Here is a 27,952-nt window from a genome sequence, read left to right on the forward strand (position 1 = left end):
GCTTGTGGTTGCCTGAGGCACGTGCCACACCACGTTGGCGAATAAGTTCAAGAGTGTTCGAAGAAAGACGGTTTTTTGTGGTTATCTCTCTCTTGGCATTCCTTGCACAATCATGGAGGTGCTGAATCATTCGATCGTATTCCTCATCAATGTTGTCAATGACGGCATCTTCCCATGTTGCTGCAACAGAGCCAAAGAGTTCCCAGTTGGTGGTTGTTCTGGGAGTCTTCTTCTTAAACCTTGCATTCTTTTCTCCTCGTTCTGTGAGGTAGAATTTTGCACGAAGAAGACGGTGGTCTGATCCCGTTTGGAATTTTGGGACAACAGCAACATCGGTTAGGCAAAACCGCCGATTGAATATGATGTGGTCTATTTCATTGTGGAACCGTCCATCGGGAGACTCCCATGTCCAACGTTTAGATTCAGCCTTTTGGAATTGTGAGTTACCATGGAAGGTTTTGGTTGACATGATGAACTCAGACAGTCTGTCACCTTGTTCGTTCCATTCCAGGCCATGGGTTCCGATGTGGAGTTCATCGACTGATCTTCTTGGTCCTATCTTGGCATTAAAATCACCGACAATGATCTTGTAGAAGGTGTGATCTTCTTTATAGAATTTCTCCAGCTCCATGTAGAATTTCTCAGTTTCTTTTTCACCATAACTGGATGTTGGTGCGTAGACAACAAAGATAGAAACTGCCGGTAGTGAGCCACATTTATTCAAGTGTAATCGTCCGATTCGGGTTGTTAGGCATTCAAATGAATCAATGCTTGTGACTAAGTTTGTGTTGACAAGGATACCGACACCACCGACGCCTCTTTTATCACATGTTCCAAGGAACAGTTCTTCTCCAGTGTCGAAAACAGCATGATGGGATTGATGTCTTCTCGTTTCGGTCAGACCAATGATGTCGTACTTGATCTTTCGTGCTTGTACCATAAGGTCTTCAATGGATGCAGCAGATGCCAGCGTACGAGCATTAAAAGTACAGACAATCATTTTTGTTTTTCTGCGTTTTGGCAGCCCATGTCTGCCTTGGTGTTTTATCAGCTTCTCCTTCCATATCCTTCTCGACTCTGCATAATCAGGGCTAGGGGAATGAGATCCATTTATTACTGGATTTGGCATATCAATTTGGTCTATTTGGCATAGATCACGGATAGCTTGCCAGGCTCTGCCGTGTGGGTTGGATATTTAAGGATATTTAAGGTATCCTGAAAATTATTAAATAAATAGTCGCATTAGCAATGAAAATTTATAGACTAAGGCTAAAGTCAAAGTTATCTACTTTTAGTTAAGGTCTGTTGGTTGAAATGACTTCTGATTAACAAAATGGTGGAGCAAGAGAGAGAGAGAGAGAGAGAGAGAGAGAGAGAGAGAGAGAGTATGGTGGTCAAAATGCATGTCTTACACATAGCTGACCTTGGTTGATCCCTGGCACCAGATGTTCCCCCAAGGATGGCCAGTTGCGACTCCAAAGGCCTTGGAGTATTATGGACTGTGACCCTGGAATCCCCTGGATCTTTTTGGGTGGACAGGAAATCCCAGGCACAGCACAGGGCCTTCTCTGGCCCTCATCAAACTTCCGGTTCAGTTGCTTGAGAATTATCAGAAGATACCTGGGCCTCCTGAGTACTGCTTGGGAGCATCCTCCCAATAAAATAAAATAATAATACAATTAAATTAATGGTGCCTGTTCATGGGCTGATAGAGGAGGTATGGAACAGAATCAGCCACAGTGCAAGAAGCTGATGAGAAGCAGGGAGGATAAACAAGTGTCCCCACAGAGTCCAAGGACCAAGTAATTAGTTCCTGGGTGACTAAGTGCAAACTGCCTTTAAGGCAGTCCTTTGATTTCTTTTTTAAGTATTTCGTCACAGATCCTGTTGGTTTTAGGACTAAGGAGAGTTGGAGCATTGCTCCTCAGACTTTGAACTATAGCATCCTTGCTAGTGTCTCCTTGATGCATACTTGAACTTCTGTAATGCTTCACGGTGGTCTTTGCTTAAATTTGCTCGAGCGGGCCCAGTAACGTCTCCATTGGAGACTTTGTTGTTACTGTGTCTGGCATATCGAATACTCTCGGTAGCTTGCCGGGCTCTCCGAGAGGGGCGGAGGAATCGAACTCGGGTCGGCCATGTTGGCTGCGTGCAAGGCAGACGCCCTACCCGCTGTGAAGGACAAATATAAGCTCAGCCATCAGCTACTTTTTTAGGATTTTACTCTTAATGGATTCCTAACTTGGTTGCTAAAAAAGCAACAGTGTTCTACTGTCAATTACTGTCCCCAGCCCCAACTACAGCGTAGTTTAACCCGTAAGTAAAGAAGTAAGCAAATTGCATTCTTTTTCTCTAAAACAGCTCTTGAGTAGCAGATGGCAAACACAAATGTTTTACTCTAGAGACATATGGAAACCTCTCTGCTTCATAAGAGCCTCAATGAATATTAAATGCCAAATGATACCATTCACTGCAGAAATAAGATGTGATAATTCCCAAACAGGCCTAATTAGGTCATAGAGCTCTTTGAATCTCAGAAAATGAAAGGTGGGAAATTACTATGTGATTGAAATTTCATTAGCAGTTTTTCTTAATCTGAATATTCACCCAGCCCCAAAGAATCACCTATTCAGCTTTATTTCTTCAGTGGTCTATTAGGCTATTATCATCAGTTATAAGTGTAGATCTTAAAAATGAGTAATCAAAGAGCTCTGCTTGATTTCACATTAACCCTTTGGTTCTGTCTGAGCTACAAGCAGAAGAAATTTCAAGAGATGGGTGTTTAGCACAGGTTCAGGAGCATTCAGTATGTTCTGGTTAAATCTGTTTATAATTCCTGTATTAAAGCTGGTGGAGAGAGAAGAATGTTTAAGGTTTTCAAAACATGTTTATTCATATTAAGTGGAGTTGAAGGCAGGTATCTCACTGGACTTGACTCAAAGTGCAAAATAGATTTCTCTCTTTCTCTTAGTTCATTTAATTGCTGTTGCCCTCCCAGAGAAACTTTGCACTCCTTGGAAAGAGAGAAGTTCTGATAACTGAGTCATAGGGTGAATCAAATGCTCTTTAGAACAAGGAACTAGGTACCTTGGGCTCCTTCCCCAACACCACACCCTGCCTGGCTTCCTGTGGAACCCACTAAGACCCAAGGCTTGATAAGTCCCCTTCAGTTTCTATGGAGCATGTCAGACCATGTTGAGGGAGCTTAGATTTAAGAGTCAAAAGATTTTTGTATGCTGGAAGGGTTGTTCTAATCCTGAATACTCTCATCTTATGCATGAACTGAGGCACAGAAAGGTTTGTGGGTGTTTTTTTTGTTGTTGTTGTTCATAAAGGTCAATCAATTACTTAGTGACAGAGCTGGTCATTGACGAAACAGATCCCAGACCACCCAACGGTTGAACCAATCCTCCTTCTCTTACACAAATTCTAGGACAGACTTGATAGAATGTGACAGTGAACTTGGGATGTTCAAAACTTCAAAGAGTGTAACTTTATCTTTAGGTGAATGTCCAACCAGGGGGCAGGTGTTCTTGTGCCTACCATGTTCATTCCATCTCTGGACCACCCATGTCCTCCTCAAGGAAACAATATTTCCTTTTTACCTCTCCATCCCAGTTCAGAATGAATCTGTCCTGTAAGAGAAAGACAAGTTAGAATTCTGAATCTTACCCCATGGCTTCTTTAAAACTTCTAACATGACCAACTTGTTAGCATCCCTGATACACATGATGTACTGGGAACCGGGAACAGGTGTGAGGGTCTCTTTGCTGCTTTGGCCACCTTAGCTCCTTCGTCTTCTCTATTTTTACCAGAACCCTGTGGTATGAGGTGAAACTGATCCCATGCCAGCTCATTCTCTAGAACCTTTGATTGGCTCAGAGGGGCCCATGAAATTCAACTCCAGAGCATTAATTAAAGTTCTTGAAGAAGAGCATTCTCTGAACCTTCTGCTTGGGTAGAATTGGAAGTGAGGAGCCCTCAAGGGTTTCAGGAAGACGTTTTGTAACCACATGGGGCCAGCCTGTTGAAATATATGTTATTTTGAGGAAGCATTGCTAAGAAACTGAGAAAGACCAGGCCCCAGGCATGTCATTTGAACAGCTGGGTTAAGTTTCATCTTTCACCAGTTCTGAATCTGATTCTCTGAACATGTGACTGAAAGAATATTTGTATTACTTAAGCCATTTCATGTTCTTTCTTTTACTACTCTAGTTGCCCTTATCTCTGTTCCAATCCAGATGGTGAGTACCAGTGCTTCTTGACTTTACCATTGGATCAGAGCATATTTTAAAGTTAATTTTGGGTCTAGGATGTGGCTCGCAGTAGAGCATGTGCTTTGCTTGTCTGAAATCCTAGATTTGATCCCTGGCATCACAAAGCATAAAAACAAAAAAAACCCTACCCCAAACCTGCTTAAACCAGTAGCAAAAAAGCTTTCTTTAATTACTCAAGCCTTCAAGAAACTGCCCAGATGAACATGTCTTATTTGACACAAGCCTGTAGAGCACTGAAGGGTTAAAGAAATGAATGAATTTCATTAACATTTTGTTCTTAGAAACATCATTATCAGAGAAAGAAATTTTTTATTTGAGAAACAATTTTTTTATTAGCCATAATTTATTAGAACCAAAAAAATGTAGGCTTTTTTTTTTTTTTGCTATACCTGGTGGTGCTCAGGGCTTATTCCTGGCTCTGAGCTTAGAATTAACTCCTGGCAAACTCAGGAAACTATATGGGGTGCCAGGATCTAACCCCACTCAGCTATGTGATGCACCCTTCCTGCTGTACTATAGCACTGGCCCCACAAAATTATTTTTAAAATTTTATTTATCAATTTATTTATTTATTGAATCACCATGAGATAGAGCACTACAAAGCCATTCATGATGGGTTTCAGTTATACAATGTTCCAATACCCATCCCTCCACCAGTGTACATTTCCCAAGTTTCCCTCCTACCCTACCACCCCCCCAGCACCTACTGTTCCCCCCTTGTGCATTATGATTTGCAATACAGGTGCTAAGAGGTCATTGTATTTATTCAGGGCATTAAGTATTTTTACCAAGAATATGTAGCTGAGGGGCTGGAGTGATAATACAGCAGTTAGGGTGTTTGCCTTGCACGCGGCAGACCTGGGTTTAATTCTCAGCATCCTGTATGGTCCCCCGAGCCAGGAGTAACCCCTGTGCATTGCCAGGTGTGACCCAAAAAGCAAAAAAAAAAAAAAAAAAAAAAAGAAAAGAAAAGGAATTCAGCTGGAATGGTTATTTTTAACTGGCAGTTTCAGGGTATGGACATGACTGTAGGGGCTTTCGGAGGTACAGGGAGGTGGAGGGAAGTAGCCCATCCCAACCCTGAGAAAGTCTGAAGATTTCAGTCACAAAACCCACATACCTGCAATTTCAGCAGATTGGTATCTCAGTGATCTTAGCCAAAATGCCAAGAAGCGAGGCAGAGCCACGACAAGCTACACTACCATAACGTATTCGATATGCCAAACATAGTAACAACAAAGTCTCACAATGGAGACATTACTAGGCCTGCTCAAAAAAATTGATGAACAACGGGAGGACAGTATCTCAGTGAGATCCATCCAAAGATGGTGGAGTCCGGCCGAGGGCATGGTGATGATTTTGGATAGTGGGGTAAGTGACTGTCAGGGGCTCTGCTTGGGCAGGCACCAGGCTGACCCGCCACCCTCCAATCTCCCCTGGTCTGTTCAGCCTTGCGTGGGTCTGAGATGAACTGTGGCTTTTGATCTCTTTCAAGATTTATTTATGTATCTTTAGAGCAAGGCCATTAAATGAGCTTGTATGGCTAAGTCAAAGGTGGTTTGTGGGAGAGGCTCCCACATGCTAACTTCTGGCAGTTTAATTTCAAGGAAAACTTGGTCCTGAGTTGTTGGAGTCCAGCCAGAGGAATAGTGGGGATTTGATGATATCAGGAAGGCCTTCAGGCATCATTGGGCTACTGATACTCTTGCCCGTTTCTGCCCCACCTGTGTCCAAGCTGATTTGCTAGTGGTGCTGTGCCCTCTGAACTCCAGAGGCAGAGGCATCAGTGGTCCCAGCAGGGACCAGGATTGAGGGCAGGGCTGCTACCATTCACGACCTGGACACTATGTGTGGGCCATTTTCACTAGTCCCACTAACCTGCCCAGGGGATATAGGTCCCCATCTTCAGTCTCCAGACAGTGGGTACTCAGGGAGGTTTTCCTTCATAATATGCTATGTGTGGCACTGGCTGGTCAGGGGAAGAAAAGGTGGCGAGGATGCCTGCTGGCGGTGAATTGCCTGAGCTGGCTCAGGGGACCGTGTAGGATGCTGGGCATGGAACCCTGGTCAGTCGCATGCAAGGCAAGCACCCACTGTACTGTTGCTCCAAGCCTGAACCTTTGCATTCAGTGGTGCTGGACAAACTATTGAACAGTTTGGCATGAACAAATGACCAATCAGAATGCCCATCCAATTAATCAAAATGGACAACCAACCAATCAGAATGGGTTTCAGACTAAGTGTAGGGGCAGAAGAGATAGTTTAGTGGCTAGAGCACTTGCCCTGCACACAGGAGATCCAGGTTCAATCCCCAGCATACATTTTGGTCCCCCAAGCACAGCCAGAAGTAATTCCATATGGTTGCCTGAGCACCGCCAAGAGTGATTCCTGAGTGCAGAGACAGCAGTAACCCCTGAGCATCACCAGGTTGGTCCCCAAACAAGACAAAGCAAAAACACACCAAGCCTAAGGTTAACATAGCAGTTGATCCAGCCAATTAAAGGCCGTACTGCAGGTGTCTGCCTTCCATTTCTCAGAGAACCTTTCACTTGTGGTTTCTCCCTCTAAACTAGCTGGGAAGCGAATTGAGGGCAGGGACCAATGACAGAGTCTGCATTCTCCAGGTGACCTTGCTGAGCTGGCTTCATAGTGTGAGCTTAATGAATATTTGTGTGAGTGGCCATTATTCACCCATGATTGCCCAGGAAACATCAGTGGGTGGAAAGAGCACAGTTTGTCTGTCTCTGATGAAGATAATTATAGAATTAGCCCACTGGAATATCACTAAACAAATAACATGGTTTTTTTGGATGACACATACGGTGATTAGAGAAATTGGTATTTTGAGGGCTTATCATTCAATGTGATCTTGAAAAGCTAGAGAAGTAATATATAATCACACTATTTCTTAAACACAATAATGAATAGTGTGCTTATAGAACAAAATACATTAAAAAAAGGTGCACACAGAAAGGTAAAACAAAGCCAAAACACCCAATTCTTAGAGCAAATGATAAACAGAAGGTGGCTCTGGTATTTCTAAAGTACACAAGCCACTTTCAGGCTAGTGAGATTTTTTTTCTTTCATTCAATCACTTTAGCAAGCACCTACTATGTGGATGGCATGTTGCTAAACAAGCTGGGCACACAGCAAGAAATGAGCAATATTCCTTTCTTCAAAACGCTCAGGTTTTGTTTATGGTTTGAATTTTGGTTTTGGGTTCACACCTGGGTGTGCACAGGGCTTACTCCTGGCTCTGTGCTCAGGGATCACTTTTGATGATGCTCAGGAAATCCTATTGGGTGCTAGGTATTGAACCTGGCTTAGGTGTGTGCAAGTCAAGTGCCTCAGCTGCTGTACTATCTCTCTGGATCCTAAAGACCTCAAATTCTAAGAGAGAATACAAAGAAAGATGCAAACAATTAGAAAACAGAGGGAACTTATTCAGTCACTGAGTCATCAGTCAGTACAAAAATCACCATGAAGGTCATCTTTGTAGTTTACCCAGACATCTGTACTCAACAGATGATGGAGCACAAGAGTCCAAGAGTGGTTAGGCACAAATGCTAATACAGAAGGGTTCTGAACGCTGGCTAGAAGTTGCCTTGCCCTCAGTTTCCATGTAAGCACCCAGAGTCTTCTAGATACTTTTAATGGGGAAGAAAACTTTCAACAGTGACTGATACTATTTTTTTCCAGCCTGCCAAATATAATTTCATTTGGGAAATGAGAGCAGTGTCATTTCTTGTTCTCAAATATCAAGGGATAATCTGAATTAATTAAAAAACATTCTTGAATGAATTAGAAGATTTGCCTTGAGAGCACGTGTACCCTCAAGAAGATGTTCATAATTATCAGTCTGGACAGGAACTGAGTGTTGAAAGGAGGAAAAGGGATATATATGATAACCTTTCATTACCTATATTGCAAACCATAAGACCCAAAGGGGGGAAGAGAGAGAGAGAAAGAGAGAGAGAAGGAGGGAGACAGAGAGAGAGAGAGAAAGAAAGAGAGAGAAGAAAAGTGCCTGCCATAGTGGCGGGGGGGGGGGTGGTGCAGAGAATGGGAGGGAAAAGGGGACCATTGGTGAAGAGAACACTGGTGAAGGGTCAGGTGTTAGAACATTACATGACTGAAATCCAATCATGAACAACTATATAATTGTGTTTATCACTATAATTCTATTAAAAAATTTTTTTAAAATTATAGGTTCTTATAGGGGATCTTTGACCTCTAAGGTGGACAAAGTACTGTGAGGGGTGAATAATGGCCTTGGAATTGTGCATTGTGACAGGCCTGCTTGCAGCCTACACCAGGTGGGGAAGCCAGCAGGAGGGAAAAGGAAACTTAGAAAGTAAAGTAGCAACAAAAGAACACAGGACAGGGTGCTGGAGAGAGAGAGTACAGGAGGTAAGCCACTTGCCTTGTAAGAGGCTGATCTGGGTTTGATCCCCAGCACCCCATATGGTCCCCCAGCCCAACCAGTAGCAAGTCCTGAGTGCTGAGCTATGAGTAAGCCCTGAGCATCACTGGGTGTGGCCAACAAATGGGGGGGGTGGGTGGGGGGGAAGAATACAGGATAATTAGTTAAAAGTCTGACAAAAACCATCCTGAAGCTCCCAAAGCAGACAGAGCTCCTTTCTGCATTATTACCCACCTCATTAGTAAGGTCACAGGGAAGAACTCAGAGAGACCCAGGCTGGTCACATGTCCAGGATGGGTCAAGCACCGAGAATCACAGCTGGGCGGAATGGGAGCGACAGGGGCTACTTCTCCAAAAGAGAAAGAAAGTGCTGCCTTCGCAAAACCACAGACACACCCTCATTCCACACAACTGGGTAGCCGAGAGTCAAGCTTCCATATGCCTGATAGAAGGTCATGGTCAACGTTTACGAAATCAAACCAAATGCTCATCTGCCTTGGTTGTTGCGGTGACACTGCTTTTCCAGGGCAAGTTTGGGGGTTTGTGTATTGATGCAGTTGAACAGAGACATCGGTTTTCAGAAAACAGTTCACTAAGGCCACTTGGAGGATGTGGCAGGCAGCAATTTTTTTGCCTGGGATACCCCTGCCTCTACCTGTCTACCTATTGAGTGCCTTGATTCATTCACAGCTGCTACCAGCCAAATCAGATCTTCCCTGTGGGGCTCAAGTGCCTGCCTTGCATGTGCTGAGCACAGGCCAGGCACCTCTGCTGTTTGAGACAGCTTTGCTGTCCATGATCCCTGACACCACAAGTGATTTCCGGCTTCACTGCAGCAGGTGTGTTAGCGCAAGTAAAGTATGCCACCATCGCCAGAAGTGGGCCCCTCAGGCCTGTGGATAAGCACTATGACCAGCACGTGTCCGAGCAGCAGAGATGTCTGGATGTCTGTGGCCACCACCTCTCCCCTTCCTACCTGCTCTGCGGAGCCCTGCACTGGCCCATTGCACCAGGTCACCGTGCCACCCAGGGAAGACTAGGCAAGCCCAGTTTGATCAGGCAGCCCCTGCGAGCACGGCAGGCATGTATTCAAGCAGTACAGCCAAGTACGCAGATAATCCCTGGTCTTCCCACAACAGAGGGAAAGGAAGGGGGAATTATAAACAAAGCTGAACAAGCTGAGTGGGATCTCTAAGCAATACACTGTTGTACAACACATGATGGGAGGGAAAAAGTAATAGCTGGATGGTTGAGCACTTGCCTTGCACATCTGAGGCAGGGTTTGAGGCAAGATGGAAAGAGAAGGACAAAATAAAAGGGGACAAAATAAAAGAGAAATAGTGAGGAAAAGAAAAAGAAGAGGGGCCAGATGATACAGGTTTGAGTCTTGGTACCCTATGTGGTCTGCCGAGCCTGGCTAGGAGAGATCCCTGAGCACAAAGCCAGGAGTCAGCCCTCAGCACTGCTGGGGCCCAAACCTCCCTGCACCCAAATAAAAGATAAAAAAGAAAGAAAACTAGATTCTTCTTGAAGTAGTGTCAATATATCAAACTGAATCGTTTAGCACGGGTGTACAGACTTAGTAATTTTATTTATTTTTTGCTTTTCGGGTCATACCCAGCAATGCATAGGGGTTACTCCTGGTTCATGCACTCAGGTATTAGTCCTGGTGGTGCTCAGGGAACCATATGGGATGCTGGGAATTGAACCCGGGTCGGCCACGTGCAAGGCTAATGCTCTACCCACTGTGCTATCGCTCCAGCCCCAGACTTAGTAATTTTAAAGTCTCTATTTTCTATATAGACACAATTCTGGAGAGAAAACAGGGAAGTGAAAATAAGACTAAATTATTTTTTCCCTTTCCTACCAATTATCAAAATTCCCCAAAGGAAATTTAGGGACTTTAAAATTCCTAATCTTATACTCAGCCCCGGGCCTGTGTCAATGACCCTGAGCCGTGACTGACTCTCAATGTGCCACATCTAAGGAGGCCACCCCAGGCCACCAGCCCAGTGGCACTGTCTATTCTACCCCCCACAGCACTCAACCCTATTTTCAGGGCCTGCCCTGAACCTAGTGGGGCCCATCCAGCTGTTCTCCTGACTCTTGTCTTTGCTGCTTCCCCCTTTTGCCGTGGTAGTGACCCCAGGATATCACCTAGACTCTTCAGCATGGCATTCTGGCCTCATCCCGCCCACTCTGTCTTGCCCGCATGTCCCTCTCACAGCACTGCACTGGGGACTTCCTGGCTTTCTGTGGTCACTACCTCTCCCCTTCCCACCAGTTCTGCTGAGCCCTGTACTTAAACAGTGCACCATGGCCTGGTGGCCCTGTGGCACCAAGAGAAGATGTCACAGGGACCTCTACAGGGCACTGTGCTCCTGTCCTTGGAAACAGGGGCTCAAAATCCCCAAGGGAAGGAGGAAGGCAGAGACATCCCAGCAGCTGTGCTAAGCCAGGATGCCCAGACCAATAGTGCAGTGTCAGGAATTTTAGCCATCACTCCTTGCCCCCGGTCCCACTCGGTTCAAGTCAGCAATCCCAGGTTCCCGAGCACCGGGCCGCTGCCCCTCTGTACAGTTAGCTTGGTATTCCCCTATGATGGTCATCTGTCTCAAACCCCCCACTGAGCCAAGGAACACAGGCACAGGAGGAAGGACCAGGAACCCTATGTGGTTTGGGGCAGTCAAACACTCCATGTACAACTCAGCTGTCCCAATTATGAAACAGGGCCTGCCATCCCACTCTGCCACACCCAGGGGACTGTGAGAGGCTCTAACGGGGACAGTGTGGGGAGGAACAGTCACAGAACAGCCACCAACAGGATCACCTTCCCCACCTTCCTCTACCTTTTCTTTGGATCTTAACATTCTTTTATTGTGTTCATGTTGGGCAGGCTCCCCAGCACACTTGGGGCCCCTGGGGTGCAGGCATTGAACAGGGTGTCCTTATGCAATGCATGTGCTCCAGCTGGTTGCTGAACTTGGATTCTTGACCATACCCATATATATTCTTTAGGGTGGTGCCAAGGATTGAACTCAGGACCTCAGCTTGTCCTCTGGTGCTGAGTCATATCCTAGTGCACATCAGTGTGTTCTTTTTTGTTTTGTTTAGTTTTGGGGCACACTAACTGCGCTCAGGGATCACTCCAAGTGGGCTTCAGGGACCATATGGGGTGCAGGGGATGGACCCTGGGTCAGCTGCATGCAAGACAAGCTCCTTAACTGCTGTGCTATTGCTCCAGCCTAACCAGTACATTCTTATTCATTCACAGAGACCACCAACCACTGTGCGTTGGTAGTGGGACTAAAAGCTTTTTTAATAAGCATACATTTTTAGAAGAAAGGCATTCCACTGGTTTTTGAAGTGGTTGTTTTTCTTTTTCAGAATGAAGATTCGAGTATAGAACTGCTCTGTCTCTACCTGCCAGACCCAGGTTGAAGTAAACTTCACAGACTGGCTTAAGGGCTGGCTGGAGCCAGCAAGTCCAGCAGGGCTGGAGGGCAGTTGTCATTCTCACATAGGGCAGAAATGGACTTGTGCCTTCTTAGAGCTGTGTTCCCAACTATGTCTATTCATCAGCAGGCTAGCAGCAAACCTCCACACGCTTTATGATCAATAAACATAAATTCATAACCCTTTCTGGTATCTATCCACTTTGATGGTGAAGACCAATACCAGGGCCAACCAAATCTTTTGCCATGACAAGAGCAAGACTGGAAAATCACTAGCACTGCACAAGACACTATAGGTATGTTTTAGAAAAGTCTTAGTTGGGCCAGAGAATGTAGCTTCGAGGTAGAGCACTTGCCTTACATGTATCAGGCCATGTGTTTGATCCCCAGCACTGCTCGAGAAAAAAAACTGTCTTGCTCACCTGATGAGATTTGTTTCATTCCACTGAAGCTTGAGTCCCTGGTTCCCTTAATAACCTCCTATAACCTTCTAGGAGGTGTAAGAGGTAGGCTACTGAATCTCAGATTTGGGGATTTCATGACCCCTGGTGACTGGGAACACTAAAGAGCCTTTGTTCATGCCAGCTTTATCAGCTGGTATTAGGAGAAATGAAGACTGAGAAGGAAGAAGACATGAAAGCAGTGTCCTCCATCTGGACAGAGGTTCTCCAGAGAGCCTCACTGTGCCCTGTGGCTTTCCCTGGACCAATGAACTTTCTGAGAGCTTGATCCCATTGAGTTTCAGCCAGAAATGAGTAGACGAGGCCTGAACAAATTAAGTTGAGACCATTCCAGAGTCATCTAAGAGAGTCTATGAGAGGAGGGGAGATGGTTCAGCCGGCTGGAGCATACTTGGTGGCCTAGTTTCAATTCCTGGCACCACCTGCAGGGAGTAACCCTTGAGCCCCACAGGTGAGGCCCCCAAATAAACAAGCAAGATTGCCAAAGAACTACCGTAAACAAAGAATTAAATGGAGGGAAAACAGAAGTTTCCCTTCTTCATTTGCCTGCAATTGAGAGTCCACTAAGGGCTGAAGAAGGTAACCAGCAGCACGAACATCTCTACAATGCCTTATGAATCTCAGAGTTTTTTCACATTCAGCATCACATGCAATTTTTATTCCTTTGGAATATACCTCGTTTTATACCCACTTTACAGACGAGAAAACGGAGGCGGAGGCAGACTGTGTGCAGGTGAACGGCAGAGCCAAGACAAAAATTCAAATCCCAAAACCCCCGTGGTGGTGGGGTTCCTGCCTCTCAGTATTGCTTGCAGTGTTTTAGGGCACCAGACTTGCAGCGAAAGCCTTACCATTTTTCACGCCCAGACTTTTTCCATCTGTCCTCCTGGGGGACAGGGGAAGGTGGGAGCGGGGTAGGACAGCGTTCAGCAGAGCGGAGCCTCTGAAAAAGAGACGTTTTTGTCTCTGAAAAAGAGACGGCGGGCGGGGTTCAAGTCAGCACCGCACTCCTTCTTTCCGCGTCCTGCAGCCCAGGCGCTGCGGGAGAGGCGTTAGAGGCGCCGTCGGGGAGGCACCGGGGAGAACCCAGATAATGCGCCACCGCAGCGCTAGCAGGGGAAGACAGCCTCTGCGCTCTGGGTCCTGGAGGAAGAGATCCGCCAGTCTCGGATGCCTCCGTCCCGGATTGGAGAGACGCCCGGACACAAAGGTTCAAACCCCGGGCCTCCCCAGCCGGCTGTGGCGCTGGTGGTGGTGGTGGGGTGGGGATGCCCAGGTCCTCCGGCCGCCCCGCCCGAAGCCCGTCTCCGATCCGCGCCGGGGTAGCCCTGACAGCCCGCGCCGGACACGCCCGAGGCTGGGCGAAGTGCGACTACAAGTCCCGTGAAGCTCCGGGGCGCGGGCCGTGATGACGTAGCGGCCGCGGATTGGGCGCGCGGGGCGGGGCGCGCGGGCGGACGCCGGGAGGGGGCGGGGCGAGGGGCGGGGCGAGCGGCGGCGCCCCGGCGGGCACGCCCCCTCGCCCGCGGCCCCCTCCCCGCCTCTCCCGCCGCTCCTCTCGCGCCCCGGTCAGAGGGCCGGAGCGAGGGAAGATGGCGAAGACGTACGACTATCTCTTCAAGCTGCTGCTGATCGGCGACTCGGGGGTCGGCAAGACCTGCCTCCTGTTCCGCTTCTCCGAGGACGCCTTCAACACCACCTTCATCTCCACGATCGGTGAGGGAGGGAGGGGCCGCGCGGCCGCGCGCCGAGACGCGGGGGGCGGGGGGCGAGGGCCGGCGAGCGGGCTCGGGGGCTTCCGGGAGGGGACCCCCGGGACGGCGGGGCGGCGGGGAGCGTGCGAGCGGGGGACGGCCCGGGGGAGGGGGCCGGCGGCGACGCGCGAGGCGGGCTGAGCTGGGAAGTCGGGGGGCCGGGGGCGGAGGAAGCGGGACTTAGGGGGCCGGGAGGCGCGGCCGCGGCGGGAGGGGTGTCCTGGGGGAGGGGCGCAGGAAATCTGGGCGGCCGGGGGCCCCCGGGGGTGCGGCGGAGGGAGGACGGGAAAGAGGAAGGAAGCGAGGAGGGGGAACGTGAAGTCCGGAGCCGGGGGCGAGGGCGGGTCCCCCGGGCCGCCGGGCACGGTCGCGGCGGGCGGGCGCTGGGCCGGGGGCCGCCGCCGGGCGCCCCCCTCCCCGCCCCGGCCTCGAATGCAGCCGCCGAGCGGTCCGCGCGTCCCTGCGAGGGACGGGGTGGCCGCGGGGAAGGAAAGTTCAGCCCCGACTGGGACTGAGATTCTTGCGTCGGAGATTCTTGCGCTTGAACGCGCACCCGCTTTTGTCCCGCCGCCCCGTGGGGTTTGCTTTGGTTTTAATTGTTAGCAAGTGACATTTCAAGGCCGTGGACACCTGCCCTCCTCCCCGCTCGCGCCCCTTCACGGCCCCCCATTAGTTTCCATAGTCAGTTTTTTTTTAACCCCCTGCCTGATGGGGCTGGGAGCTGTCCTACTTTTTTTGTACTGAAAGATTTTCTATGTCCAGGTAACAGGATCTCTTCCCGCACACCCAAGAGCACGTCTCAGAGCTGGCGTTAAGCTGCCTCTGCGAGTTGAGTTGAGCATCGCTTACCCGCCCAAGTAGCTGCAGCTAATTAAGCCACCTTAAGAATCTTACCTTGGTTGCCTAGGTGATGCGTGTGACTCCTGATGGCTCCTCATCTTGGTATCTTTCAGAGTTGTGGCAGCCTATCTATCTCACCGTGGAGTTCTGGCCCGAGAAGTTTGAGGGGATAGTGGTTGTGTCATTAAGTATATTGAGCTGTTTGCTGGAAGGACAGTCTACTTGGGCAGCAGGTGCATCGCACCTTGAGCCCTTGGGGTTTTCTGTTGTTATTGTTCTGGCCTTCAAATGGATTCTGTGCTCAGAATAGCCCCAGGCACCCCATGCTCTGGACTTAGGGACATTTAGGTTCTTGCAGGTTCTTGACAGTGGATCTTGAATGGGGCTTTTTACTTCCTGAGGAAGCAGATTGTAAATGTCAGATCTTAAGTAGAGGCCTCAGAGATTTGGTGGGAGCCCTTAGAGCAATTTCGGGGCTTCACTTTCTGATGTTGGTCCTAACTTCAAAACCCCAGCCACGCCTTCCTGGGTGTGAGCACACGTGGCAAAGGATGGCTTCTTCATTCTTTTCTTTTGGGTTTTTGAGCCACACCCGGTGTGCTCGTGGCTTACTCCTGACTCCGTGCTCAGGGTCTGCTGCTGGCAGGACTTGGGTCAGGACCTTATGTGGTATGAGGTATTGAATTTGGCCTGGCTGTATGCAAGCACCTGCCTGCTGTGCTATTGCTCTGACCTGGCATGCCCGTGTTTTAACTAAACAAATCTTGAGTCTCTCTGATACTGTTCCTGTGAAAGGCTCTGGATAACTTCTGCTTGTTTGTAGCAATTGTACTGGTTTCTCTCTCTCTCTCTCTCTCTCTCTCTCTCTCTCTCTCTCTCTCTCCCTCCCTCCCTCCCTCTCTCTCTCCCCCTCCCTCTCTCCCTCCCTCTCCCTCTCTTCTCGTTCTGTCTCTCTTGGGTCACACATCTCATGTAATCTAGGGCATTGGATCTCGATTTCCAGGCAGCATCTTGACTTTTGGAAGTGGCTTTTCTTTCTGTAGGGTTAGACTTCTCTTGTCAGTTTTATTTTACTTTATATGAGTGAAGTTTGGTGTTGTGGAGGGTTTGAGCTATGAAGGTTTGAAAACTTGAAACCACTTAGCATGTAGAAGTAGACACTATATGAGGTGACTCTTCTGTGTGGTCTTGGTCTGTACATTTTCTTTGGGGTGGATGTGGTAAGAAGAGGCTGCAGGCTGTGAGCTGGGTTGACTTGGAGGAGGGGAAATCCCATGCTTCTCCCCGAGCCCCAGGGCTCCAACAGGAAGTGGTAGCACAGGCAGTTTTGACAGCAGATTCTATGTACCTGTAACCTAAATGCTTTGCAGCTGAAGTTGAGTGAGATACGTATAGTGGATGTTGATATCCTAGTGAGAAATGCACATACTCTTCCTGATTTTTCACTGAGCTCCCTATGTCCCCATCTCTAGCAGCTATGTCTGCTGTCCCCAGTCCCTCATGCCTTCCTCAGGTGGCCAGAATGATGATGTTGGGGTCAGAGTTGGGGGTCTGAGTCCATAATTGCTCTCTACCTAGGTGTGTCTGTGCCTGGACTTTGCTGACTGAGTTTTGACAAGGTCGCTCACAGCATTGCTGTTGAAACTCGATAAGGTTTTGTCACAGGAGAGCTCTATTTCTTAACTCCCGGTGTGTGTGTGTGGGGGGGGGGGGGGTAGATGCCCGCCTGGGTTGTATGTGGGGTAGATGTGCGCCAAATTTCTTCCCACGAAGATACATTTCGGGGCTTACTTTTGCTTTGTCAAAGTTTAAATAGTTTTCAAAAAGGGCATTCCTCATCTTGAGAGAGCATTTTGATAAGGGTTCTGCCATCCTGAAAGGAAGGAGTCAATCACTCAATTCAATTGTAGCTACAGTTGTCTCTCAGATACTTTCTACTCAGATACTTTCTACTCAGTTGTTTGAGGTTCTGTTATCTTCACTAATATTTCGTCTCCCTTCATTTCCTTTCTGTTTTGAATTTTAGTTTATTGAAGTTGAAAGCCCTATTGAGTAGGAATTTGAAATGGTAGGCCTGGTTGTCTAGGATCAATTAACCTTGGTTCACATGCTGGGGAGCTAAAAAACTTACTTGATTTGCTCTCCCAAGATATTTGCATGGTCATAATTAATGTTTAATGAAATGTATATAAGATATGTCATTAAGACAACTAGAAAATGGTGATACAGTTGACTGTTGTATTTCCTGTGGGCTGAATGACAGTACTGGAATGAGGACATTTTAGTGTCTTGGAATGATCTGTACTGAGCAAGGTGCTGGTAGAACAAAAGAAAATTCAGCCTTGTCCTACAGGACAATCTGAGCTTTTTCCCCTTGCTGTCTCTCCCCACCCTGCCCCCCTTCTTCCTGTTAGGGTATTTCCTGAGTGGTTTCATTATTATGGTCATAGTTTGACAGTGGAAAGAGTCTTAGAAATCTTCTGCTTAATGCCTCTGCCCTACATCTAAGTGAGAAAATGAAGGTTAAGATTAACTCTAACAAAGATCCCAGAGATGGTTGTAGCAGAGCTGCTGACATTGAAACGCCAAATCCACTCACATTTCCCAGTGATCAGTATGATCATCTCCATGAATTCAAGTCAGGACCTTTTTTCTAGTAGGAGTTAGATTTTGTACCGGTGCTACCATGTAAGTAAAGTGAGGATGTTCCCACTTTGATGGCCACGGTCCATTCAGGAAAATAATAAAGCTAACACAGTGATTCAGGGTCCTATAGGAGTTTGGACTCGGTAACTCAGCATATTATAGCAGTCCTTTGCCCTTTTTTGTTGGTAGTTTCAGGTTAGGAGGTCAAAGTGCATCCTGTCATTAGCATTCTTTGTGCAGAATAACTAATCGTATTAATGGTGGCATGGAGTAATTGTTGCAGCCTAATCTCAGCAGAACTGTGTGTGTGTGTGTGTGTGTGTGTGTGTGTGTGTGTGTGTGTGTGTGAAGCAAGATGGGTTTTATTCAACGAAAATTTACTTAGACAGAAGGGAAGAAAAATTGAGTAGGACTGTGTGTCCTAGAGAAAACCTGGGCTTCTCTAGACTGGGAAAAAAGTCAAATAGTGGTACATGTTCAAGGCAGAAATAGGCTGGAAAGCACAACCCAGCGGAGTTTTTTTTTTTTTTTTTTTTAGCTTATTCTGTAACTTTGGGCATTTTCCGTGGGTTCCGCTTTCTTTAAAATTTGGAGTTGGCAAAACTGGCTCACAGGTCAGCTGTGGGCTGCAGTCTGTTTTTGTGTATTACACAAGCCAGGAATGGTTTTTACATTTTTAAAGTAAGGAAAAAACAAAGTGAAAAAAATTGCAAAAGGAAGCTTATGTATCACACAGAATTTTAAAATATTCATTAACTTACCCTTATAGGAAAAGTTTGCTGACCCCAGTGTAAAATACAACAGTTTTTGGTTGGTAGCAAGACAAAGCTTCTACCAAGACTTTTGACTGAAAAACAAACTTTGTCATATTTACATTTTTATCCAAGATGTTATCAACATTTAGCTAAGCAAAATCCAGATACGTTGGACAAGCTGATTTCAATTTTCCTAGTTTTTTTTTTTTTTGTTTTTTTTTTTCAGTTTTGACCTCTTAGAAATATGCAAGGGACATGCAAGTTCACATTGAACATTTTGTACAGAGCCTTATTTTAATATCATTGTGCTTTTTCAGAGCTATTAGTATTATCTTTTACTAAAAGCACTTTGATAACACTATCAGAGAAAGTTGAATAGACTATTCATGATAGAGGATTAAAACTCAACTCCTCAATAAGCATCCTAGTGAATGAAAAAAAAAAACATTCAGTTCAGTAAGGATGACTGTGGGGAAACTGGGTCTTGGATTCAGACCTTGATCTGTCTTGAGAGTCAGTGTTTAATAATCTCTTTAATAAGGGGCTTGGGGCTGGAGCCATAGCACAGCAGTAGGGCTTGCACGTGGCCAACCCGGGTTCGATTTCTCCGTCCCTCTCGGAGAGCCTGGCAAGCTACCAAGAGTATCCCGCCTGCACGGCAAAGCCTGGGAAGCTACCGTGACATATTCAGTATGCCAAAAACAGTAACAACGAGTCTCACAGTGGAGACGTTACTGGTGCCCGCTCGAGCAAATCGATGAACAACAGGAGAACAGTGCTACAGAACAGTGCAATAAGGGGCTCTAACAGCTGTTCTGCCTCTCAGCACATCAGGGAGGAGATTTTCTTGTGCCAAATTGTTTGGCTCCACAATGAAAAGTTTGAGGAAGATGGATTTAATTACTGCTCTGAAATGAACTATGGAACCAGGAGTGGGAGTGCAAGGAGCTGCTGCAGGGCCAGAGGCTGACTGGAGCTGGGGTCTGCCCAGCCACACCCCAAGCAGTCTAGCTCTTGGTCTGAGAGAGTCCCTTTTTTGGGGGCGGGGATACACCCTGTGATACTCAGTGGTAACTCCTGCCTCTGCTCAGGAATCAAGAGACCATATGGGATGCCAGGGATTGAATCCAGGTCTGCTTTGTGCAAGGCAAGCACTCTACCTGCTGTAGTGGCACTCTGCCCTTGCTAGAGTCACTCTTAGTAACGGATTATAGGAAAGAGTTTTTGGTAATGGGCTTCGAGTGAGGATGAGGATTGGAGTGGGCATGGGGAAGTAGGTTTTAGCTGCTGAGTGGTATTGTGGAACATCATAGAGAGGGTCTCAAATGTTCGTAGCAGTGATTTGTTTACCTTTGATATTGAGATAGTTTGGCGAATTAGGAAAAAGGGCCCAGAGTTAGCTTTGGGTTCATGTCCTGGCTTCGATGCCCCTAGTTTCCTGGCCTGTGTTACATCAGTTACCCTTCTGGGGCCTTTGTTTAACTGCACTAATACCACCACAGCTTCTCAGGGTCTCGGAGTTCCCTAGACTGAAGTCATGTCGTATTAATCTTTTAAATCTTCAAGGTCGGTATTACATGATTACTCAACTGGATCAGTGACTTGCTGTATGGATGAAGTGTGAATACACTATATGAGCTCTCTAAAGCCCTGCCTGCATGAATTTTGGTTATTATCTTTCATAGCATTATAATTAGGTGGCATCTAAAATGAGATTGAAAGTGCTTAATTGAATTCTTAACACAAGAATGGATACCCCACTACATAACACTGTGTATCTTTCTGTAGTCAGTTTTAAAGGGATCTTTAAAATACGGATAGATATTTCATAGACCTCATAACACACCAGTTAACACCATGCTCCCAGCCCCCCACGAACATAAATGCCAAATAGAAATTGAGTGAAATCACTGGGTTTGCTTTAGAAGAGCCATTTCAGCTTTGTCTCTGCCCATTAGTCTCAAACAATGCAACAGATGCCTGTTAACAGTTTCCTGCCCAGTTTTAATTAGCAGATGGAGCTGTGTGTGTGTCTATGTTCTGCAGAGCATGGATTCAAGCGGCTTGGTTTAGTTTTCAATGATTTAGAGGAGAGGATTGGTACTGGCCAAGGCATTTGGAGTAAATAAAACCAAGTTCTGTTTTGGTTTGTTTATTTCCCTTACTAAATTCTGCGTTTCAAAAAGATGGCTGCGAATACCGAGAGCAGAGGGCCACCTGTCTGTTTGACTAGAACAGCGCATCTAGACTGAAAGTAGTGTTTGCTGACAGCAGTTGTTATCTGCCCTTATCAGAGGGGGAAAAGTCACCATTTTATGGCCTGCATGAAGACTTTACTGTAGTCTTGAAACACTCATGAAATGGTTTTATTTGAAAAAATCGTTTTGCTCTTTGGGCTGCTGTCGAGATGGGAGGAAGTATTAGTGTGAGTGTAGAACTGATGTGCTGTGCCGAGTTTGAGGTCTGTCTGAACTCAGCAAGACCAAGGGCTGGGATGGATTCCTGGGGCCATTCATGGAAGGATCCTGTGGGTAGTAGCACCATCCTACACTTGCTGTGTGATTTCTCAAGTGACTAGGTGGCTCTATTTTCTGGCTGGTGGAGACTTAGTCGCAGTATTTAAAAAATGCAGTTGGGGGCTGGTGAGAGAGTACCATGGGTGGGGAGTTTGCTTTGCATGTGGCTGATCTGGGTTTGATTCCCATATAGTTCCCCCAGTACCTCCAGGAGTAAAGCCCTGAGCACAGAGCTGGTAGTAGGCTCTGAGCAATACTGGGAGCGGGACTTACTACAACCCCCCAAATGCGGTTGGTGACTATTTACTGAATGGATACTCTGTCTGGAGAGGTGTCCTTTTCCTGTATTCAGTTTTGTGTTTGAGATTTTTCTTACTTTGATTGGAACTAAGCCTTAAGAAATCAGTGCATTTGGTATGAGTTGCTTAGGTACTCAGGTTTTGGGAAGCCACAGAAAGTTTGGAACATTTGGAAGCTTTTCTCTGCAGCAGCCCTATTGATTGTGATCCCTTTATTTCCTTGCTGTCCTACCTGTAGCATTCAGCATCAGTTTAATTAGGCTCTTTGGTATTTACCTGTTGCTGAACTTTGGACATTTTCCAAGGAGCTTTCATCTTCCATGGCCCAGAATTTTCATTCTTGGCTCCCAAGAGAAAATTTGCTAAGGCTTTCCACATCCTCATGATTCAGGTTTGCTTTCACTCAGACCGAATGACAGTGCTGCTTCCAGGTCCGTGACTGCATCACAGGGTTTCAAAACTCCCTGCAAAAGCTGAATTAGGTAGAGAGTCCCATCTCATGATAAAACCAGTCGCTCGGCAGTTAAGCAGTCTGTAGTGCACCTAGCTTTGTGCCGGTGGAGCTAGAACTGGCAAGATTTCCTCATGTTACTATATATTTTTGCATATTTTGGCAAAGTACTTGGCAGTAATTACTTTAATAACTCAGAGATATCTTCCTAATGTGTAAATTAGAAGGACAGTTTCTAAAATAATGGAGTTAGGACATGAAATACAGGTAATATTTTTAAAGGTTGAATTGAGGAATTTGTTTCTTATGGCCCTATGTAATCACTGCTAATGCAGAATAAGTATTATAAAATATTATAATCTCATAGATATAAATGCCCGAATCTAGTTTATAGAATATTCACATTTTATTTTGAGATACAGGTATCTCTTCTGTAATTTGTTTATTGCTTGTTTTGATTTTATTTTAGCCAAGGATTAAGATATATATATATATATATATATATATATTTAAAGATCTCTGAATAAAATCTTGAGCTGGAATGGGAGACAGTTCTTCATTGACAACTAGCTTCATTTTTTTGATTTTTCAAACCCCCTTTCACTTTGCACTCCATCATAACCTCACCAGTATAGGGGAGAGAACTGAATTAGGAAAAGAATGAAAAAAAATTCATCCCCAGTTTCTTTGGTTACCTGTTGAGTTTCTTTTGCTTTTGTTCAAAGTTAGAGTAAACTATTAGGAACTTTCTGTGTAAAACAATTTGAGAATGAATACTGATCTTTGACTGCATTGCTCTCTTATTCAGTTTAGAACTAAATAACAAACAAATTCTAGTGCTGTGTTAGCCAGATCCAACAGTGAACACAAGTGTTGGATAGATAAGGGTGTCAACAATAAACAAAATCATTTAAGTGAGTAAGTATTTTGTTTCTGTTTAAAAAAAAATTCCAGTCTTATAGAAGGATAAAAATTCATGGGATAAGCCAAATAATTTCTTGCACTTTTTTTTATAATTACACTTAAAAACATGCATATATAATATTAGAGGTGGTCTCTCTGCCTTCAACTTTGGTAAGACCCTATTGCATTTTAAATTTATGTGGTTTTATGATGTGATTTGTCACATTTTTGGTTCAAATAATTTCTTCTTGTAAAATATGTAAGATTCCAGAAAATAAATTGGAGCATGTTTTCAGCTAATGAGGGCCCAATGCCCATCAAGGATATTAGAGTAGGCCCATTTTTCCACTCTGAAAGGTCAGTGCAGGTTTTTAGGGTCTTCTTCATTGCTTCTGGAAGTCTGTAATCAAGTTGTTGTAAGAACAAAAGGGGTTTTTCTTGTTCGTTCTTCAGTTGATGATTGTGGGTAAGGGTTTTTTGGTTCTTTCTATAGTTGGATACTAATATTGATGACATGAAGAAGGAAGAAGTAGTAGAATTACTTCATTCAAGTGAAGCCTGTCCCCATCTTTTCAGTAGTACTGTTTTCCAGTTCAGTCCTTAAAAAACACCTGGGATGAAAAATACAATGCAGTGTAACTGAAAAAATAACTACACAAAAGAGGTAAAAATATTCCTTCGAGAAGTTTACAAAGTACTCTCACATTATCTCATTTTCTTCACATAAAATACAATGTGAGGTGAAAAAAATAATCTCATACTACAGAAGAAAGTCATTTGCTGCTAAGGTATATCCATGCAAATTTCCTGACAGATGAGTTTCCAGAAGAGTGGCATGGACTTCATATGACCAGAGCCAGGCCTTGTGCATTTGATTTCTGACATCAAGGGAAAGGAACTTTTACACCGCATCTGCCTTCAAGGCACTTACTCTGAAATGGCACTACTGGTGTAGCATGTTTGGGCATAGTCAGGGATTGAATGCGGACAAAGGTCAGGTATTGGAGTAGAACCTAGCTTCTTAAAACAGATGGTTCACTAAAAGCCAAGATTTTAGCTAATAGTAAAGATTTCTGAACCTGCCACAAACAAAACTTGATTCAAAATTTACCATCTGTAGCAGTTATGGGAGCGCTTGCCCGTGTCTCAGGTGAAAAGGGGTCATGAGTGGAAAAGGTTAAGAATCCCTGAAAGGTGAGAAGGCTGCCTATCCTGGGTCATTAGCCATTTTTTTTCTTTTTGGGCTACACCCGGCGATACACAGGGGTTACTCCTGGCTCTGCACTCAGGAATTACTCTTGGAGGTGCTCAGGGGACCATATGGGATGCTGGGAATTAAGCCCGGGTGCAAGGCAAACACCCTACCCGCTGTGCTATCACTCCAGCCCTAGCTATTTTCTTTAGGCCAGCTTTTTTAGCTTCTCATGTATGTACCTTTCTTTTTTGAGTCAGTAGAACAGAGATTGGATTAGGAAGGGTTGCATGTGAAGTCTGGTGCTGGAACTGCAGTTATTTGCTAGTAATGTTGTAGGCACTGGTCATTTTTGCTTTTGCTGAGTGTACTCACCCGGTATACAGCATTGAAAAGAATTCTTTTGGGGGTACCAGGTATCAAAGCCAGGGCCTGATACATGTGAAGTGTGTACTCAATTTCTAAGTAGCCCAGTTCCAGCGTTTTCAGTACATACATTCCCTCCCTCCCTCCCTCCCTCTCTCCCTCCCTCTCTCCCTCTCTCCTTCCCTCCCTTCCTTCCTCCCTCTGTTCTTTAATCCACTTTGAATTTACTTTTGTGAAAGGTGTGAAGCATGGTTCTAATTACTTTTTTTTTTTAAACTCATGGCTATTCTGTTTTTGCTGTGCTGTTTGTTGAAATATTTTTCCTTGCTTCAACTTGTATACCATAAACCCCCACACACTGGCTATTTCCAGACTTTTTGATATGTGCCATACTGGTGTGAGATGGTATCTCAGTGTTGTGTTGATTTGCATTTCCCTAATCATGAGTGATGATGAGCACTTTTTCATATGCCTATTGGACATTTGTATGTCCTTGTGACCTGTTGCCATACTGTATTCTAAAAGTTTATTATTATTTCTAAAAATTTTTTTTGGTGGTCTTTAGAGTTTTTAATACAGTAGTATCATGTTGCCTGCAAATCACGATTATTTGACTTCTTCATTTCCAGTTTGTATCCCTTTGTAACTTTTTCTTGTTTGATTATTGTGGCAAGGACTTCCAAACTATCTTGAATAAGATGGATGACAGTGGACATCTTTGTCTTGTGCATGATCTAAGGGGAATTCAGTTTTTTTTTTCTTTTTTGGGTCACCTGGCAATGCACAGGGGTTACTCCTGGCTCTGCACTCAGGAATTACGGCTGGCAGTGCTCAGGGGATCGTATGGGATGCTGGGAATTGAACCCGGGTCAGCCGTGTACAAGGCAAATGCCCTACCCGCTGTGCTATCACTCCAGCCCCAGAATTCAGTTTTTTACAATTGAGTATGATATTGGCTGTGGCTTTATTGTAGAGAGCCATTGCTATCTTGAAGTATATTCCTTCCATTCCTATTTTTTTGAGGGAGGTTTTGGTGTGAATATGTGTGTGTTTGGGTCGGGGGCATGGGGCACACTCGTCAGTGCTCAGGGATATTCCCCTTGGCTCTGCTCAGGGCTCATTTCTGTGGAGGGTTTGGGGGTCCGCATGTGGTGTTGGAAATGGAACCCAGGTCAACTGCACGTACTATTGCTCTGGCCTTTTTGAAGGTTTTCTTTCTTTCTTTCTTTTTTTTTTTTTTTAAATCAAGAATAGATATTGGATCTTTTCAAAAATCTCTGCATCAGTTGGTATGACCATATGATTTTTGTTTCTTTTTGTTGATATGGTGTATTCCATTAATTAATTGATTTGCCTCTATTGAATAATCCTTGCTTCCCTGGGATAAACCACACTTGATCATGGTGTATAATCCTCTTGGTGTATAGCTGAATTTGGTTTGCTCGATTTTGTTGAAGATCTTTGCATTGATGTTCTTTAGGGATATTGGTATTTAATTTTCTTTCTCTCTTTCTCTCTTTCTCTCTTTCCATAGTGTGTCTGTTCTAGGTGTCAGTGACATTAGCTTCATAGAAGCTATTGGGGAAGATTCTTGTTTTCTCAGTATTTTGAAGGAGCTTCAGCTAAGTCTTTGATGTTATTTGGAACTCACTAGTTTAAAAAAAAATCCCAAAGTAGGACTTCTTGGTGGAATGGTAGAGGCATAGGGGGTTCTACTGCAGATGTAAGCTGTAAGCCATAGTCCTATGCTCTGGAAGAATTTGAGGACATCCTGTGTGGGCGGAGCCTTTTGAAGAGTAGAATGTAACAAGCAGTGAAGGGAATCAGAGGGCAGATTGTAAAGGACTTTTAAATTTGTTCAATTGTCTGGACTTTGGGAATTGTGGGTAGGTAACTTTGTTGGGGGATTTTAAGACAATTATCAGTTGGCCTTTAACATTAGTTGTATGATTACAAGTCCTTTCATGTATATTACTTTATTTAAACTCCTCTATAATCTTACTAATAGGGAGGGTCCTGAGGTTGGGGGGTTTGGACCATACCCAGCAGTACTCAAGGGCTACTCCTGGCTCTGTTCTTGGGGATCACTCGTGGTGGTACTCGGGATTGAACCTTGGGGTCTGCCACAAGCAAGTCAAACCTCTTACCCCTGCACAATCTCTCCACCCTCAATAGAGGTTCTTTCTCTACCCCCCCCCCCCCCCCCCGCCCCCTTGGTTTGCTTTTGGGCCATACCAGGTGGTACTCAGGGCTTATTCTTGGCTGTGTGCTCAGGGATCACTCTTGGTAGGTTGCAGGGGACCATGTAGGATGCCTGGGATTGAACCCAGGTTGGCTGTGTGCAAGGCAAGTGCCTCCCTGCTGTCCTGCCACTCCAACCCACTCAGTAGAAGTTCTGTCTGCATGTTCTAGGTGGTGAAGTCTGAGAGAAGTTCTGAGAGGGTAATTGACTTGAAGTATTAAGTAATTAGGCAGAATCAAGACTTGAGGTTTATACTTCAGGAGCCATGCTTTCTCTCTCCACAGCAACCTGCCTCTTTGGAAAGAAAGGCCTGGAGTTGAGTTTTCCATGGGACTTTATGCGCTGACATTTCCCCTGGAGCAGTAATCACTTTCAGTACCCTGTAAGAACTGTGTAAACTGATGTAAACTTTGAAGCAGTAAGTGCTTCAAAGTATGTTGTGCAGAAAGATGAAATTGACCTCTCCCTGGACAAGCCCAGTAACAGCAAATGCAGACAAGTACTGTGTTGCCTGCAGCCAGCTGCAGAGGCCAGTAGACTTGTGGTTTTGGGCTGTCTGTCCCCTTGCCTCTGACCCAGTGTGTTAGGACACAATCAGATATGCACACAGCAGAGTGGGAGCTGTAGGGGGCAGAGTTTAATCATCAGCCCAACTCTGTTTCTGGACAGGAAACTCATGGAAAACCTCAGCACAACTCCCTACAGGGGGCCATTGGTCTGTTATACTTGTTTGATATGGGCCTTACTTTGTAACTTGCTAGAACAGCTCTTTTGTTGCTATAGGTGATAATGTGTAATATAATATGGCTTTGTTTATTTTTAAAGTTTAATTTTTATTGAGGTAACATGGTTACAGTAGTGTTAGTTATTGTAACATGGTTACAATATGCCTTAGGTTTACAGAGTTCCTGCCTCTCCCACCACTAACAAGGTGCTAAAGAATCTCCAACCACCCACTGCTCTTAAGTCACTTCAGGTCTGCCCTACTCCACCCCCTTTTTTCCTCTCCCCTCCCTTCCACCTACTTTAATTGCGGGGCCTCTTTCCATTGACAAATTAAGTTTAAATATCAAGGTAACCAACCCTTTCCCTTTTTTCAGTTTTAATGTAAAATGCTCTTTGGCAAAGATTTCCGCAGGCTCAAAGAGTAGCACTGTGGACTGGACTCCTGATTTGTTTGGTAACCTTGAGTCTGCAGGAAAGTGCTCTAAGCCAAATAGCAGAAAGGCCAAAACAGCTAAACTTGGTTTACCAAAGTCCATTTGCAGAAGTTCTGAGTTTGTCTCATTGGGGAGCTTCTCACCTTCACTTAACTATTGCATTCTTGATTTGCATGGTGGTCACAAAAAGACCAGAAACAGAACTGTACTC

General features: G+C 45.4%; 1 protein-coding gene across 1 annotated transcript in view; it reads left to right on the forward strand.

Moving 5' to 3' along the window:
• The first annotated feature begins 14,116 nt into the window (after window positions 1-14,116).
• The window catches only part of RAB8B (RAB8B, member RAS oncogene family), a 76,122-nt gene continuing 62,286 nt past the window's right edge, over window positions 14,117-27,952 (forward strand). Inside the window, exon 1 of the mRNA XM_056117647.1 lies at window positions 14,117-14,333. Coding sequence (XP_055973622.1) covers window positions 14,210-14,333 — 124 coding nt within the window. The 5' untranslated portion in view covers window positions 14,117-14,209. The remainder of the gene's footprint in view (window positions 14,334-27,952) is intronic.

The sequence above is a fragment of the Sorex fumeus genome, unplaced genomic scaffold (assembly GCF_029834395.1).
Source record: "Sorex fumeus unplaced genomic scaffold, SorFum_2.1 ptg000035l, whole genome shotgun sequence".
Taxonomy (NCBI): domain Eukaryota; kingdom Metazoa; phylum Chordata; class Mammalia; order Eulipotyphla; family Soricidae; genus Sorex; species Sorex fumeus.